Here is a 17660-nt window from a genome sequence, read left to right as displayed (position 1 = left end):
AAACGCACTGTTCTCCTGGTCTTAAACCCGAAGTAGTGGTATGCAAAACAAAAACAACTTCACATCTGACGTGCCAGTGCTTGCAGGGTCACTGCAGTTGGCCAGTAAAACACAGACGCTTGCCCAGGTGTCTACTGCTTTCTAGTCTGTCAGTCAGTCCCTTGCCCTTTGTCTGTAGAGCTTGAGGAACACAACCCCTGACATTACCCACCACCCGTGTCGCTGACGGAGCGTGCATCCGCATCTGTTACTGCTGTCAGTCTCGCAGTGGCTTCTGATGCTGAGTTGGTGCGGGGACGTTAATGAGAGGATGCGGAGCTGCTTACTGTAGTTTCTGCACTAGTGAGGCAGATGCGGGTATGGAACTTGTACTTCACATAGCCTAAGCCAAGATGTCCAGTTATTATTATTATTATTATTATTTTTATATATTTTATTTATATATATATATATATATATATATATATATATATATATATATATATATATATATATATATATATATATATATATATATATATATACATACATACACACACATACACACACACACACACACACACACACACACACACACACACACACACACACACACACACACACACACACACACTCACTCACTCACTATAATGGAAAAGCGTGTGGATTTCTAATCCTTTTAGCCCCCTGAAACCAAAATTTGTGAATAAGAAATTATCATGACTGAATCTTTTAGCACTGTCATGAGGGGTTTGATGTACCGTTTTGTTCATTGTTCTGAGACACACACACACACACACACACATCATGTAAAGTTTTTATTGGTGTGATTTATTTTCAAATGTTTTTTTTTTTTTTTTGCTGTTGTAATTTTCTTCCAATTTTAGTTCTATTTTATGATTTTTTAAAAAAAAATTTTTGAGGTTTACTTTTGATTTATTTGTAATTTTTAAACTTTTGAACATGTGCGTGTATGTTTGTTAAATTAGAATGGAAAGGGTTGCATCTTGATTCATTTACTATGGCAGTAGCAGTACATCACGTCAACCATAAGATGAAAAGAAGATATTAAGCCGCTGCTTTGGTGGTGGTGGGGGGGGGTGGTTGGTGTCACACTTGTTTGTTTTTTCTCTCTCAGGCATGTGCTACTCTGTTGCAGTATGATGGGAGTTTTTAATTTACCCATCTGTAAGTAAACCAAATATTCACTATGCATTCACTCAAACTCACGTCAGCTTGCTTTACCCCTAAAGTGTGTGTGTGTGTGTGTGTGTGTGTGTGTGTGTGTGTGTGTGTGTGTGTGTGTGTGTGTGTGTGTGTGTGTGTGTGTGTGTGGGGCTACTACAGTTAATCTGCAGTTAGAGAGGATTTAAAAATCATCTCTTGGTTCCTTTTCCTTTTGTCCCAAGGAGGTTTGTTGTTTTGTTTTTTTTTTCCCCCCCTTCTCTTTTTGCCTTCAGTTAGCGTGGAAATTAAAGATCGTTAGAAAGAAAAGTGTTTATCCTTTTCTGTTTAGTGTATTTGTTTTTGAATGAGCTGAACACATATTTAAGATTGTATCGGGCTGGGTGGGGGATGGGGGGCACAGTGGGATTACAGTCGGGGAACTAAACGGGGTGTAGTGTCCAGTGCTGTATGTATATCAATTGCATGTTATGATCTCGGATGTAACTGCCATTGATTTTATACTTTTATTGGGAGTGGGATTGGGGAGGGTGCATAAAACTATCTTTATTTATGATTTTTGTGTGTGTATGTGTAAAGAAAAATATATATATATATATATTTATATTTTATATATATATATATAAAATACATATATATATAATACACATACACACACATATACACCTTTTTTGCAACATGTTGAATTGTGTTTTTAGAAAAAGACACACTTTTGGCTTTTTATGTCTTTTTACCTTGTTTTAATCTGTTATTTTTGCTTGATTTCAAGCTGTTGATGTTATTTGTATAGGTCTGGGATCCATTGTCATGTTTAAGTTCCTACATGACACTAGCATTTTGCATGCGAGTGAAGAATGAATTAGAAAGTTAGTCTTTTATACATTTTAGAAAAGCAAAATGCTTTTTTTTTAGGCTTTGTTTCAATCCATTGAAACTTTTGTTTTAATGTGATATATATTGTTGCTTTTATTATATTACTGTTATCTTCAGGGTTAATATCGCACCAAATTGAACAAAGACATCATGGTGTTCTGAGTCGATGGGCATCAACCGTAAAGATTTGTGTTTTTCTTCAGGAACGTCATGTCAAGGGTGTGTCTTTTTCTGTCTTTTTTTTCCCAAGCTGAGGACCCAGTTTTTCACCCTGTAATGTCGACGTCTTTTCATTTTTTTAATTTTCTTCTTCTTGCTGTCTCGTTTGTTGATCACGTCTCAGCTTCATCTGTGTTGGTTCTCATGTTCTCTTGAGCCATTATGGGCTCTCCAATGCTGTATTGAGTTAAATGGTTAGAATGTGTCTTTGTGCAAAAATGTTACCATTCATAGCTGCTGTTGCACTGGAGTTTTTATAAAATGTGATGGCACACAGATCTGTTTTTAAATTCTCCAACATCTGTTCAATTCAGACTAATGAAATCTAGAATTATTTTAAGTTTAAACATCTGTTTGAATTGGAAAGATGAGGTTGTAGAAAACGGCGCTGTTTGTTTGAATGGGCTAATTCCGTTTAATTCAAATAGCCTGCTCTCTTCCACAGGACAGGTAGTTAACTCTGTCAAAATTAGTGGCAGTGATTTAGCTTGTATACCCACTTTGCTGTTGTTGGCATCTTTGTAACTCAGATATCCCAAAACTGTACAATTTCACTGATAAAAATGCTTTCATGCCAACGACAACTGTAGTTATCTTAATTTTTCTGTCTTATAAAAGTGATGTCTACTGGGATTGGTTTAGTTTAACAAATTTGGTATAGTAAATGAGACCTTTTAACAGTGTCATCAGCTAGGCTTAAATTTCAAATAGTTTTTTTTGTTATTATAAGGAACAAAAATCCCAAACTCTTGTTTTATAGAAGACACAACCATTACAGCTTTATCTATGCTTTTGTGTTTCTTTTCATTATTCATTTATATATTTTAGTCTTTTTCCTTAATATTTCAAATGAAATAAATGCCATTATATTGTGAATACCTCAGGATTTTTTTGAGAAAAAGGGAAAAAAAACATTAAAAAACTTAATACAAATAAATACAAAAACCCTCCAAAGCACTGGTCACTTTTCTTTTGGTCTTCGCTATACAGCAAGTGAACGCAACCCTGAAAACGAGTACTGGGCTTACAGTTCAGGTTCATGGTAATATAGCAGTAAAAGAAGAGATTTAGACTGGATTGTTTAAGAGGAGTTAAGATTTATTTATTTAGTAATTTTTACTATTTCCATTGTGTAAATCATCCATTACAGAACCAGTCAACTTGATGTAGAACTGCAAACAAAAACCTTTAGACCACTATAAATAGATTTCTCTTTATAATCAGTGCAAAATACGCTAAAGCAACCTAAACAGAAATGTTTAGTCCATCAAACTTCTTTTCTGTTGTGCAGGCTGTTTCAATGATTAGAAATGTATTTTAAAAAGTCAATATTAAATAAAAAATAATTGGCAAACCTTGACGTGAATAAAAATATCTGAAACACCCCCCCCCCCCCCCCCCCCCCCCCCCCCCCCCCCCCCCCCCCCACCCAAAAAAGACCCATCTGGAACAACTTATGCCAACACCAAAGTTAGTGTTCATTCCTTGTGTTTTTTCAGACTTAGGCTATCAAAACTGGGCAAATGCTTGCTCGCAGACAGTTAAAGGACCCACAACATCCCAGAGCTCCTGTGGTCCCCAGCACACAACTGAGGAAGGTGCTCGCTGTGCCCATTCTGGCTGTGTGAATATGTGCAGTAACTAAAGGAATCCTGCTGAGAAACGCAAGCAGCATAGCAGCTGAAGGCAGACTAAAGCCACAGCACACACAGAACAAGGCCAGCGACATGAGGAAAGTGAGAGGCATTAACCAGCGTCATTAACAGTAGCATTAATGAATTAAATTCCATTTGCATAAAGCCAACGCTACCCAGTTAGTGATCTTATATGCATAATGCTAACAAACGCTTTGTCTTTCAATTCTCATTAAAAACTAAAGCATTTTAAGGTGGTTTCCCTCAAAATCTCTCTCTCACACACACACTCCATACATTTCGTGGGGTTTTTTTGCGATTTGTTCAACATTATTTTACAATTCATTTTTGTCCCATTATCTTCTTTAAGAAGCATGACAAATGATGGATTCATTTGTGATTTGCTGATCCACCAAGACCAGACGTGCTAGAGCTTCTGCAGAACAACATGCTGTCCCAAGGCTGAGCCAGCATGACAGTCTGCAAGTCCTTACATACAACTCATAGTCCAGGTCCAGTTTTCATAACGCAGTAAAGGAATTTTACAGTGCTAAACTTAAAAAAAAATCCCATTTTCTCAGTATTCAGACTTAATTTAAAATGATTTTTAAGTGCTTAGCCAATTCTTGGCTTTAGTTTATAGATGGTGTATAATTTACCTCCCGTAGAATAAAATTAAGTAGAATTTCACGATCGCTTTTTTAAACTGTAATATATTGCTAATGTTGGTCTGTTGAGTAAATTTTATATTTGGCCCGAGCAGAGCGCATATAACTTAATATTTTACAATTTCCCCGGGACTACTTTCCTGCTCCGCGCTCAGCTCGAGCGTTGTGGGTAGTGATGCGTTTCTGCACGTCCTCACGTTTTCTCCACACCAACTCTTCATCTGTATTCCAGTTCAAATAAATCTAGATTTGCTACACGAGGAAACATTTCTGCCTCATCAATAAATATGTTGCATGAGATTAAAATTTCTCACTTGCATAATGTGATCCAACAGATAACTGAAGGTAGCCTCTGAAGGTAGCCTACTAGCAGTCGAGCTAACTGTACGTAACAATTTCTAGGTTTTTTGTTTTTTTTTTTTGGGAAAGTACACAAAAATACCTGTTCATAATTCACAAAATAATCCGAGACATGATATTGCTAAAATTCTTATGCTCCCCATGAAGGTCCATCACAGGTTTTTTTTTCCCCCGCGTCACTCTACAACCAAGCATTTGACCATTTAAATAGCACTGGGCTCTGGAAAAAAATGGGGGTTTTTTAGGTTTTGCACTTCTAAAATAACCTTAAAGCTCTTTCCATTTCTCAAACCTTCTATTATTAAATCACTCCTATGATTCTCAGTATCAGCAGTAAATACTCCACGCTGGATTGCAGCCTCTCTCCTGTCACTTTCCATTCCATTATTAAAACCTGCTTCTACTGTTACAGGCACCTTTCCTAAACATATTATGGGATGTACAATGGCATGGAGATTTTTAGCAAGATATACTGAAAAGAACAAGTGGTGATGATCTGATGGTTTGCCAATAGCCTGCAGTTAACCATTTGCTTTCCTGAAGATAGAAAAACCCAAATGCACACTGTTTTATGGAAGCAAATATTCTAGGTTTCAAGGACTCCAGAACATACCAGAACCACTTGCGACTGCTTACAGTGTAGTTCATTCTAGCACTGTGAACATTCTCTCACCTCTAAGAGAACTATTTCCCCACACAAACAAACACACACACACACACACACACACACACACACACACACACACACACACACACAGCGTTCCAACAGTGGTGATAGACAGTTGCCACAGCAGATGAAACAAGGACATGACCAGGACAGTAGAAATTCTTTGCAATCACTGAGGCCGTTGCCTGGGACTGGTGGGTTTTTTTGGGGGGGTGGGGTTTAGTAGAACTGCTAAATGAAGGTAGAGTTACCTCCTATTATGGACCCCCACCACTCATTAAGTGCTGCAGTGAGAAAGGCCCAACCAAATGGAGCGCACGCCACACTGTGGCTCTGCGCTTGGGTTTAGTGGTGGTGCTGTACTTTACACAGCAGGGTTATCTTTGGTCGATCTCTCTCCATCTTCCTCCAACTCTCCTCTCCACCCATCCACTCCGGAACTGCACAGGGGGCTCTGCTTCTGTTTCATGCCTCTTGGCGATGGCGGCACATCACTTCCTGTCAGCAGTCGGACAGCTCAGAGCACGTGTTTGAGTCGCTGGGATTACTTCTCCTCTGACGGATGGACTTGTTCTCGTCCTGCGCGCACACACATACACGCAAAGCATTTACAACAAACAGGGACATACTATAAACTCATATTTTGGAGAAACCATAGTTTATCAGGAAACAAATATTTAGCCATTATACATTTTTTCACCATTTAAAGCACTCAACTATAAACTCTCCTGGTCTGTGTGTGCGCGCGTGCGCGTGTGTGTGTGTGTGTGCGCGCGCGATTTCCCTCACTTCCTGAAAGACACTATTAGCGCCCCAGTCTCCGGGTGAGTGGTCTTCGGGATCGTCAGCCTCATCTTCTTCTTCCTCACCTTCCTCCTCCCTCACTGTGTCCATCCCGTCCTCCTCATATTCTGTGAGACCATCAGACTCTTCTGCTGCGCACACACACACACACGCACTCTGTCTATATTAAATAATAACCTCGCCACGGCACTGCTGCACCCGACACACTCGTCCCAGCGCAGCACACACTACCATGGCACCAGCACGTCACCAGAAGGGATCACTGATGTGACGTTACCATCTGCTCCCATGTAGCTCAGCACTGGATCGATCCTGGACACAATCTCAGCCAGGTCGGTGAAGTCAGCACCAGGACACGTGTAGCTCTTCCCCGGCAACCAAAAAACAAACAAACAAACAAACAAACAAAAAAAAACACCAATGGAATCCATGCACGCTTACGCACCACCACCACCACGCAGAAGAATCGGCTGATCCTGAGTCGGATGCCTGCCGCCTATGGGCTTTTTGCTGTCGGAAACGTAGGAGGCGGGTACTGATCTCAGATCAGAGGTTGCACTGAAAGAGGGAAGGCGGCGGGACTCACGTCGGCCTTCTTGCTGTCGTTGTAGTCGGCCGAGCGGTGGTCCTTGAGCATGTTCTCGATGATGTCACCACGCGCCCAGCCGGTGAACAGCAGCTTACCGTGCTGGTAGCCCACGTCCTGCGCGCGGAGAACAGGCGCGCGTTACTACGTGACAGGGTTGTGGCGAAAGGTCAGTGTTTGTGCGAGGGGTTCTGTGCGCACTCACATAGATCTCGTCAAACTTGCCGAAGTCCATGGTCTTGAAGCGGTCGATGGGCGGCCGGATGTACTCGCAGTAGCCGCTCTTTTTGACCACCTCCAGCTGCCGTACGCATGACACGTAGGCCAGCCGCGACTGGATCTCAGCCATGTCGGGAACCTGTCACGACAGACCGTCCCTCTGCCTCACTGATCCGTGCCTTAAGACTACGAGCAGTTTCCTTTAGGGCGGTTTAGCTTATTGGTAGACCAGGCTGCTGCTGCTTCTGTGGCTTCACATAAAACGCTCGTTCTCATTCAAAAATATGAATTAAAACAGCCAGCAGGAAAGCAGCTGTTCTGAGACCTGGTTTTGCTCTTCCTATCCTAATCAAACAAGGGATAAGCAGATCCCAGATCAGTTTTATTCTCAGATTTTTTAGACAGACAGGCCCAGGCTGTTTCTGCTTGGCAGTGCAGCCCTTTCATTGCAGTCTGCTCTACACACAGCTCAGCCGCTAACCAGTCAGCAACCGTTTTACTCGCCCCTCCCCACCTTCACTTTCTCCGCCCATGGATTGATCCGTTTCCACAGCAACCACCAGCCGGACAGGCTGTCGCCGTAGTTACAGAGGTCGGTCTCATCCTGGCTGCCCACGTCGATGGCGATCACCGTTTTGGCACCCATGTTCCGAGCAATGTCCGCTGTGGAGCACGCATGCACGCGCACACACACACACACACACACACACACACACACACACACACACACACACACACACACACACACACACACACACACACACACACACACACACGTGCATCCGAGGAGCAGCAGGGTGAAGGGAACGTCCCCGCTATTATTGCGTCACAAACGGTACAGCATGGAGTTTTTTTCCGATCAAACAAGCCACGCCCACCAGGACGCTGCACGCAGACCACGGAGAGCTCGCGCCGCTCACCTTCCTCACCAGCGTCCCACTCTGCAGGGTCTGCGCAGCTTGCTGGTGCGTGCTGGGAATGAGAGAGCCAAGAGACTGGGAAAACGCTCGGAAACCGAGCGACGGCTAAGCATGGAACGAAAAAGATCGCCTGCTTAGGACTGTCCATATCTCGGGATATGGATGGCCTTCAAAACAAGGACAAAAACCAAGTGTTTTTGTATAAACTGTATTCCCAGTCAATGCCTCTTTCATTCCCAATACGAAATAAAAGACCTTACAAAAATATCAGTTCCATATACATGAGTCTGTGATGTCTGCATATTACAATAACGTTTAGTCAAGTCAATATTACACTGAATTACAAATGTTAATAATAATAATAATAATAATAATAATAATAATAATAAACTGAACTCAACCATACAAGAAATTTAAACAGTAAAACCAGTATTGCCACATGCAGAATCAAAATCATGTGTTAATTTATACAATAGACACACCCCGCTGTAGTACTGTCTGATCTGGGCTGTAACGTTCAGTGGCGTCTAGTGTGTGACTCCGTTAATTTTGTAACCAAACAGATTTTGTAATTGCCATTCATGTTTAAACTTTAAAATTTCAATTTTACGTTTTACTGAATTTTGGTCCAATCACAAACCAGCACTGAATTTTGGCCCAATCACAATCCAGCACTGAAGGCGTGGTAAACTACTGGAATGATGTGGCCGTATGGTGTTAAAGATAACGCGTTTGACGGCTGGAGGAGATGTGCCAGGGAATGAGAATAAAAATGATCTCATCTCATGTCCCACTGTCACCTTGGACAGCGCATAACCTGTGACACGTTTGCCATCTGAAGCTCAGCATACACTCGCTAACTCACTCGCGTTTAACACAACTCACCACAAGGGGGTGCTGTTAGCACTGAGAGAGAGCATTGGCGCTTAATTCACCACAAGGGGGTGCTGTTGGCACTGAGAGACCATTGGAGCTTTGCATCAACGATACGGCGTGATTGATTTTATTATTTATTATAGATTTTTATTATTTACTTATTATAGCAAATAATTTTTATGGGCAAACTCCGATGGCAAATGTGAAACCTCTTGCTTATTCATCTCCATAATCACAGATTAAACACACTACTTACCCGCAACCGGAGGGGCCGGGTTTCCAGCAACCATCAAAGCATAAAGACCAGTGTAAAACAGTGGAGCAGCCAACATTTACACATTCTCTTTGTTGGCAAACACCATCTCAACGCTGTGATGGTTTTGTGGAAACCTGCCCAGTCTATTCACAACCCACAACTCAACAGTTCAGCTGACCGAGTCGTTTCTTTCCTCCTGCATCCCCCCTTACAATGGGAGACTTGGCCAGGTGGAAGTTTGAAGGGCGTTTGAAGGGCGTTTGAAGGTCGTTTGAAGGTCGTTTGAAGGGCGTTTGAAGGGCAGAGGTGGGTGGGGTTGGGGTGGACAGCACTTGCCTGGTAAGTTGTTGATGTATCCGCCATCCATGAGCAGGTTGCCATCTTTGGGGTCGCATAGGGGCGGCAGATACCCGGACAGGGTCATGCTCGCCCTCACATAGCGCCACAGAGAGCCTGCCACATGGGGTGGAAGGGGGGGGATATATAATCTCTTAATGAACTCTACAGTAGGTAGCAGGCAGGACGTCTGGCTGGCCTGGCAGCAGGCGGGTTAGAAGCGCACGGTCCCGCGGGGTGGAAACACCACAATGGTCACCCCACGGATGGCGCGTGGAAGCGTGGAGCCATGGGTAACCCTGCCTTGTGTGTGTGTGTGTGTGTGTGTGTGTGTGTGTGCGCGCGCGTGTGTGCGTGCGTGTGTGTGAGAGAGAGAGAGACTGTATAAGACAAAGGCAGGGATAACATTCATTTTCTGAAGAAGTAGTAGATACAAAGACACTCTGACCCCATCAAACACTCTCTGTGTCCTTGTGGAGCTCCCAACTGCATTTTCCAAAGAATTCCTTCGAGACCTTTTTTTTTCTTGCAATTTAATCCCAAAGCAAACGTGGCGTTACGTGAAGGGAGGTCCTCTGTTATTTGCTCAAAACAAAGCACTACACATCTTGTCTGACAGCTGGGTTGTGTCTGACATGCAGTAATATTCCCCAACACTTCAGTTGGAACCAGAGAGGTCTGATGGGTCAAGATTGCTAATCGTCTCAGTGAACATGTCGGGGCCAGCCAGCCCCGGCCTGTGCTGATCGCAGTACTGGTCGCAAACAGCAGGTGGCAGGAGAGGTGTGGCAGTAACATGGGTTGGAAGGAGAGAGGGGGCTCCACAGAGAAACAGAATAAAGGAGACAGATGTGCTCAGCGCGTGGAGGGAATGCAAGCGAAACGTGCCAAAATTAAACCAGTGAACAAGTGAGAAGTCTGAGCTGCATCTGTTAAGTAGCCATATTACTGAGGAGAACTGTAACAACCAGAGAAGATTTTTTCCTTTAATGCAACTTCCCTATTTTAGTTCTTTCATTTTTTTAGAACCCTAAACACATATTGAAGGGAGCGCTAAACAACGAACACAGGAAGATGATTAAACAGACGCACAAACTCTGCCAAGCAAACAGCAGCGCTGCAGGGTGGAAGCAAAGCTGGTAGTCTGCCACTAGGAAACATGCACATGTTCAGGGACAGGAGACAGACCAGTGGACATGAGCTTTTTAAAACACTTTCTGGTCCTTCCAAAGATAAGGACAAGAACACATAAATGACCAAAAGGTGTCCCATTTATGCCTCACTAACCCACTGATGTGCCATAAATGATGCATCGTCCTCTAGTCTCTGAAAACCCCCCTGGCCTGCTCCCAGCTGTAAAACGGGATCATGATCATGTGTACAAAGCTTATTCCTGATCCATGGTCCAATTTTCCAATATGAACTGATCCTATATAAGTGATTCCATGTGATTACATTGTCTTTTCTTTTTGCTGTTGTTTAGTCAGAAGGCAGCAGAAGAACAAAGCTGGCAGGTTAGTGGCGACGCAGACGTAATGCCGTACGTGCAGACTATACGCACAACCACACGCCACACCCCTTCGTTATAGCGCAGGGCAAGCCAGGTGAGGGCCAAGCGTCCCTGACCAACTAGAAAGGGAAACTTCAAAACTAGTATCAGTGTAACATGTTGAGCAAAAAAAAAAAGCTAACTTTGCTAACAACGAATGGGACGACAGGCATTACGGAAGTGACGGGCGCTGGTTATGGTCACTCATTGGTAGCCATTTGCTTCTTTGGTCAAATGACACCTTCAGAGGCATTAAAAACGGTCCAACGACAGCACAGCATCACTCCTTTCTGCTCCATCTCATGTTGGACACTTTAATCTTTCCTTCCAAGCCATGGATTCCCGATGTCTGACATTCCGCACCCGAAAGAACGGGCAGGGGGACCGAACGGCCGGCCTGGAGGTTGTGGGTTGTTCTGTTTTTGTTTGTTTGTTTGATTGTTTGTTTCGGGGGGGGGGGGGGGTCACTTGAAGGAAGCTGGTCGTTGGGTTGGTAAGGATCGGGACGGGATTTGCTGACCTGGGACATTGTTTACATAGCAACCATCAACGAGGAGGTGGCCGTCCTTGGGGTCGCAGAGAGGAGGTAAATAAGGGGTGTAGGAGGCACTGGCTCTAACATAGCGCCACACACAGCCTGGCAAAAATGAAGATGGAGAGGGGCATCAAAAACAGACGGGACACAGGGAGAGAGAGAGAAAGAAAGGGAGGAAGGGAGAGAGAGGGAGGGAGAGAGAGAGGGAGAGAGAAAGAGAAAGAGAGGGAGAGAGAGAGAGAGAGACAGAGAGAGAGAGAGAAAGAGGGAGAGGGGGGAAGAGAGAGAGAGTGTGTGTGTGAGAGAGGGAGGGAGGGAGAGAGTGTGAGAGAGAGAGAGAAAGAGAGAGAGAGAGAGAGTGAGAGAGGGGGGAGAAAGAGAGAAAGAGAGGGAGGGAGAGAAAGAGAGGAAGGGAGGGAGAGAAAGAGAGGAAGGGAGAGAGAAAGAGAGAGAGAGAGAAAGAGAGAAAGAGAGAGAGAGAGCTGAAAGACAGGAGGGACCGGAAGATAAAGAAAGGCACGTCATGACACAAAGGAGAAAAAGGTGTGGGGAGGTGAGAGAAATAAAAGCACAAACACGGAATGAGAAGATGCAAATGAGTGAGCAAGGAAGAAGAGGCAAAGAACATCTGCAAAAGTGCTCAGTACACAAAGCCCGTCATTCTTCTAACGCTGCCTGTCCCGCCAACATACGAGGCAAGCCACGCACGGAAGCTGGCTGGCACTAGTGTTTAAAAACCGTTGAATGCGGTTAGTGGCTTTTTCAAAAATGTTGTCTCATTAGTATCCCGACGTGTCCCTTTGGTTAAGGTTCTGAGGGGTGTGTTGTTTATATATGGAGAGAAATATATGGCATTAGCAAACAATAGTGGTTAAAGATGAGTCAACTCTAAGCCAAACACTAGGACACCAAAGGAGGAATGAGGGAAAGGAGAGGGAGAGAGAGAGAGAGAGAGAGAGAGAGAGAGAGAGAGAGAGAGAACACAATCTATAGGCCACTTATTAACAAATACAGATAAAATATAAAATAAAAACATGGGTAATCTATACATGTATTGCATGAAACTATTACATTATGTCACCTTCATTTTTCACATCAATAAGAATTCTGTGCTACTGTAGACCAAATCATTAAATTACTCAAAATCTGATTAAATTATACAAAAGATCTACTGAGTTATTGTGACTGAGAGCCAAAATGTACAGATATGGAGGTCTCCTGGACTATGAAACATCCTCTGATGGACAAGACCGACTTGACCCAAAATGCAACAGCCACAGATGCTGTTCAGTGCCGCTACAGTGTTTGAACTTAGACCCGTGACATGATGTCTCCTCTGTCATGTCTGGGGGTTAGAGCAAAGTGAGCAAAACTACAGCAGGACACTCTGAGACCAGGGTAAGGTAGTGATATTAATGGCCATGTGGAAAACGCTGGGTAATGTTCCAGATCCTTCTACAGGGAACAGCTTTTCCCCACTGTCCTACAAGCAAACTATATAGAAGCACTACTGCCACTCTGTGCTCTGATGGCTAATTAACAGATGGAATTCTAAGTATTTATGTACATAATTCTAGCTTGAAAAGTGTGGTCTATGATGCCAATAAAAGAAATCAATTAATTAATTAATAAAAAAAAAAAAAAAAAAAGAGACAGGCCAAATGAATGTGACTGGTTGAGAAAAATAAACCTCTACCACACCAAAGCACAGTTTGAGCGAATGAAGCAGGAGGTAGAAAAGAAGGAGGGAGGGAGAGAGGGAGGGAGGGAGCGAGAGAGAGAGAGAGAGGGACGAGCCTCAAACATGCTATTAGTAATTCATGCCAAGTCATGCCAGGCTCACAAGCCAAACAGGTGAAACATGGTGAACGGACGGACAGACCCCATCCCCAAATCCGACACATCACCAAGCAAAGCTGTATTATCGCCGGATTTCATTAAAGTAGTCATTTAAAAAGGCCAGAATGAGTTAAAAAAAAAAAAAAAAAAAAGAGTCGATCCCATATTACTAGATATTTTCATCCTATTCATAGATTATCTTAATCTGGATTTGGGGATGTTCAAATTAGTGATCAGTTATCCTAAGAGCAGTAACTGGCTAGAGGCAAGACAATCAGTGAGTCCGTGAGTGTGTTACCACTTCAGTAGGATGGATGGTGTGAGAAGCAAGATGGAATGACCATTCTCCAGATCTCACAGTGTAATAATGGATCCCATTTGGTATCCTCATTCAAAACACAATACATCCACAGAACATGTGGCACAATTCACTCCCTGACTTCCCCACAAGCTCTCACAGTACGCTTATTAATAAAAAACAAATATTACAAATTCATTTTATCACTTTGAATAATGCTTACGTTTGTACCTGTATTTTTTATTAGAGGGTTATTGTGACAAATTCAGTTAGAATTCAGTGGATTAAACTGAAGCTTGTTAACTAGTTTAGTAGATTGTAATTAGACTCAGTCGATTTAAATAACAAATTTAGCAGAAGCTACAAATTCGAAAAAATGAGAAGAAAATGTGCCTCGACTGTCTACATTTCCTGCTATATTATTATATTTAAAACCATAAGGTTCGAATACTGAATCCTGAGCAACCCCTCTATTTATATTCAGCAGGAGAATATTTTCAAGTTCTTTCATACTAAATATTTCATGGTAAATTACTGCTAATAATAAGATGACTGACAGCCTGAATCAGAGTGACTGAAGCAGACTCAGTCAGACTGAATCAGAGTGACTGAAGCAGACTCAGTCAGACTGAATCAGAGTGACTGAAGCAGACTCAATCAGACTGAATCAGAGTGACTGAAGCAGACTCAATCAGACTGAATCAGAGTGAATCAGAGGGGCTGTAACCGAGCCCTAACTCACCGTCTTTATGTACCCGCATCGCAGATGCTGTGATGTCAGTGGTGACATTGAAATAAGGCAGCCACAAGTCCTACGAACCCAAACAAAGCATGAGTCGCGCACAGAGACGCCCGTTTGTCATTAACATTAGCACAAATTTAATTACCAGGTCATTTCCAGCATGCAAGCTCTCACCTCAGCTTGCTTGTCTTCGAAAACTTTGGAAATGCTGGTGTTGAAAGCGGAGCCCGAGAACATGGAGGTAATGGGATAAGTTAGATCCAGCACTGTTTTGAACACCGAGTTCATTGCCTGAGGATGCAGGAAAGAAAAGGTTAGTTAGTGATCAAAGCTGGCAACAATCTAGAGTCTAGACGGCACCCTTAAAGTGAAATCCAGAGCACAAATACTGTTCAGACACTCGTCGCTCTTAGGGATCTTAGACAGTCTCCATCTCAACATATAAGGGGAAGTCAGGCCCTACCTTCGACCACTCTCTCGCTCGCTGCTTCACCCGAACAGCACTCCTTTCTTCTGCGTACAGTGCACCAATGAAAGAACCGATTGAAGTCCCGCCCACCAAGTCAATGGGAATCCCCGCCTCCTCCATGGCTTTGATCACGCCCACGTGCGAGCAGCCCCTAGTCAACAGGAACGGTTAACCCGCACGTTTGTCCGTGTCGAGCCACAAGCTAATAAACTGTGATGTCCTGTAACTCTACCAGCAGCTCTTATTATCAATGCAGTGTTTTCTGACAGCTGACCAGATGTGCAGCATTTAAAAGAATCAAAACACAATGTGCATTCCTCTGCTTTAAAATGCCAACCTCAGTTTTAATTAAGCAGAACCCCTCATACCTTAAAGTAGAAAGTGACAGTTCCACATGGGATTCTGGGAAAGACCGAGGCCGGATTACAAACACGCGACGGGTTTTGCTCACCTAGCCCCTCCCCCGCCTAGCACCAGAGCAATGCTGTTTCCCGTGAGGACTCGAGCCAGACGGGAGAAATCACTGTGTCGGTCTGCGGTCTTCTCAAACACCTTCTCATACATCTCCCTCTGTGACATAAAACACACACACACACACACACACACACACACACACACACACACACACACACACACACACACACACACACACACACACACACACACACACACAGTCTTAAAGCCTAACATCTTCTGAGACTCAGAGATTTTAGCATTACTTTGGCATCAATCTGACGCAAACCTAAGAAGGTCTAGTACCTAACGTGTGAGTATAGTGAACGGGACGTTTAGACCCCAGGTCATGAATCACCGTTGGTGATATTCATAACACCACAGGCTTCGGAACAAGGAAAAAGTACTGGACAACAGCCAGTAAAACGGCACTGTACATTAATTTCCCACATTTGGGATGTGGAGCCTACTGGAACACTTCCTGTGCTGGTGGGCGTGGCTGTATTTATCTAGTTCTTACCAGTCGGGTAAGACTGCGACGGGAGAAGACCCGGCGGGGGCACCTGAGGTGCAGGTGACCAGAACACCAGCTGCGCATGTTCAGCCACTCCACGGTTCTGGAGGGGCCCGGCCCGTCTTCACGGTGCAGCAGGACCAGCTGCTTCAGGGCCCGCACCGCTGTGTTCTCCAGCATCTGCTCCAGCTACAGCGCGGGACCACGGGACCAGGACGGCGTGAGGACGACAAAAGCATGTGTGTTATATACGAGCTGATAGGATCACACACACACACACACACACACACACACACACACACACACACACACACACACACACACACCTGGCCGAGAGTGGGCTCCTGGTCCCCCAGGCCCACAATGAGGATGCAGTCTGCCTGCCTGATGCAGCGCTGGGTCCAGGGAGTCATACTGTTGTCTGTCTGGTACAGAACTATGCGGTTAATGTCCTCCTGCTGGGCCAACCAGCCAGATAACCTGTACTCATGAATGCTGGGAGGGAGAGAGAGAGAGAGAGAGAGAGAGAGTACAGAAAATGAAGGGTTTCAGCCGGAGCAGACAGTGTGCCCTCTGAAAACACCCGCCCCTGCATGCCGACGATACACCTGATCAGGTCATCACGCTCACCTGTCCAAGGCTGAGGCACCGAGCCTCTCCTTTATAATGTCGCTCGTCAGTAGCAGCGTGGGACCTAAAGCGAAGCCAGGAGTTTGTTATGGCAGGAGGCAGTGCTGGAGTCAAGTCACGCTGCCTCAAACCCGAGTTAGCTCTCACATCTCCTGTTCTCCAGTTCCATCACTACAACTCGGTTTCCATGCTTCAAAAACGTATTTGATGACATTGTGATGGATGTCTACACACTGAGAGGAGGCATAAATACCTATGGCGCTGAGGGCATGGCTGAGCTCCAGGTTGAACGCGTTGATCGGTACTTCGTCACAAACAGGAAGTACAGCCACAGTGGAGAGGTTACTGGCTGGGTTGGTGACATCAGGGCTGGACGGCATGCTGGGTAGACCCAGTGCTGAGCCTGGGGTCAGGCCAGTCACAGATGAGACAGGAAACCTTCATTAACCACTCTACTCTTAAGGGCTTAAGGCGGAACGAGAAAGATTCGCAAAACGGGGAAACGTCGCCTCTTTGAAAGTTCCCCATCTTAACCAAGAACACTGCTGACAAATAATTATTACATAATTGTGCAACCATTGGGCCAGTGGTGACTAACTGGCTAAAGGTTTAAATGAAGTACATTTCACACATGTACTGATGATATCAGCATGGTGACAGCCTTCATTTTTTCCACCTGAGAAAGGTCCACGCGTCTGCTGAAGGTTCCCAAGGATCTTCTGGCCCAATAGATGGATCAGCCGAGTAACAACCTACACATGCGCGCGCACACACACACACACACAATTATGTCAGTGCACATCATAATTATTTGTAGCCATTATATGTGTTGTGTGTGTGTTCATGTGTGTGAGTGAGTGAGTGTGTGTGACTGTGTGTGTGTGTCTGAAACCTGAGGATAACGCCTCTTAATGTTGTTCAGGGTTCCCTCTGGCAGCTTAACCAGTTCTGTGTCTCTGACTGCATGCACTGTGGTTGCCCGGGGTTGCCTGGTCAATGCCTCTACCTGATAGCCAGACAGATGTTAGAAAACAGACCTACAACACCCT

General features: G+C 44.2%; 1 protein-coding gene across 10 annotated transcripts in view; it reads right to left on the bottom strand.

Moving 5' to 3' along the window:
- Window positions 1-4968: 4968 nt before the first annotated feature.
- Window positions 4969-17660, bottom strand: part of pnpla6 (patatin-like phospholipase domain containing 6) — a 25967-nt gene continuing 13275 nt past the window's right edge. For 4 of the 10 annotated variants that reach the window (XM_035534960.1, XM_035534961.1, XM_035534963.1 and 1 more), the window contains exons 19-36: window positions 17504-17617; window positions 17288-17363; window positions 16865-17014; window positions 16612-16675; window positions 16308-16476; window positions 15988-16170; window positions 15466-15584; window positions 15009-15165; window positions 14720-14836; window positions 14546-14615; window positions 11652-11768; window positions 9583-9699; window positions 7709-7857; window positions 7181-7333; window positions 6976-7092; window positions 6667-6754; window positions 6375-6520; window positions 4969-6164 (exon numbers count right to left, since the gene is read on the bottom strand). In XM_035534960.1, the coding sequence (XP_035390853.1) occupies window positions 6087-6164; window positions 6375-6520; window positions 6667-6754; window positions 6976-7092; window positions 7181-7333; window positions 7709-7857; window positions 9583-9699; window positions 11652-11768; window positions 14546-14615; window positions 14720-14836; window positions 15009-15165; window positions 15466-15584; window positions 15988-16170; window positions 16308-16476; window positions 16612-16675; window positions 16865-17014; window positions 17288-17363; window positions 17504-17617 (2184 nt within the window). In that variant the 3' untranslated portion in view covers window positions 4969-6086. Of the gene's footprint in view, window positions 6165-6374; window positions 6521-6666; window positions 6755-6975; window positions 7093-7180; window positions 7334-7708; window positions 7858-9582; window positions 9700-11651; window positions 11769-12093; window positions 12567-14545; window positions 14616-14719; window positions 14837-15008; window positions 15166-15465; window positions 15585-15987; window positions 16171-16307; window positions 16477-16611; window positions 16676-16864; window positions 17015-17287; window positions 17364-17503; window positions 17618-17660 lie in introns of those variants that run through there. The other 6 variants (XM_035534962.1, XM_035534966.1, XM_035534965.1 and 3 more) reach the window with 6 other exon arrangements.

The sequence above is a fragment of the Electrophorus electricus genome, chromosome 16, assembly GCF_013358815.1.
Source record: "Electrophorus electricus isolate fEleEle1 chromosome 16, fEleEle1.pri, whole genome shotgun sequence".
NCBI lineage: Eukaryota > Metazoa > Chordata > Actinopteri > Gymnotiformes > Gymnotidae > Electrophorus > Electrophorus electricus.
The sequence above is the reverse complement of the archived record's forward strand: the minus strand, read 5'-3'. Positions and strand labels throughout refer to the sequence as shown.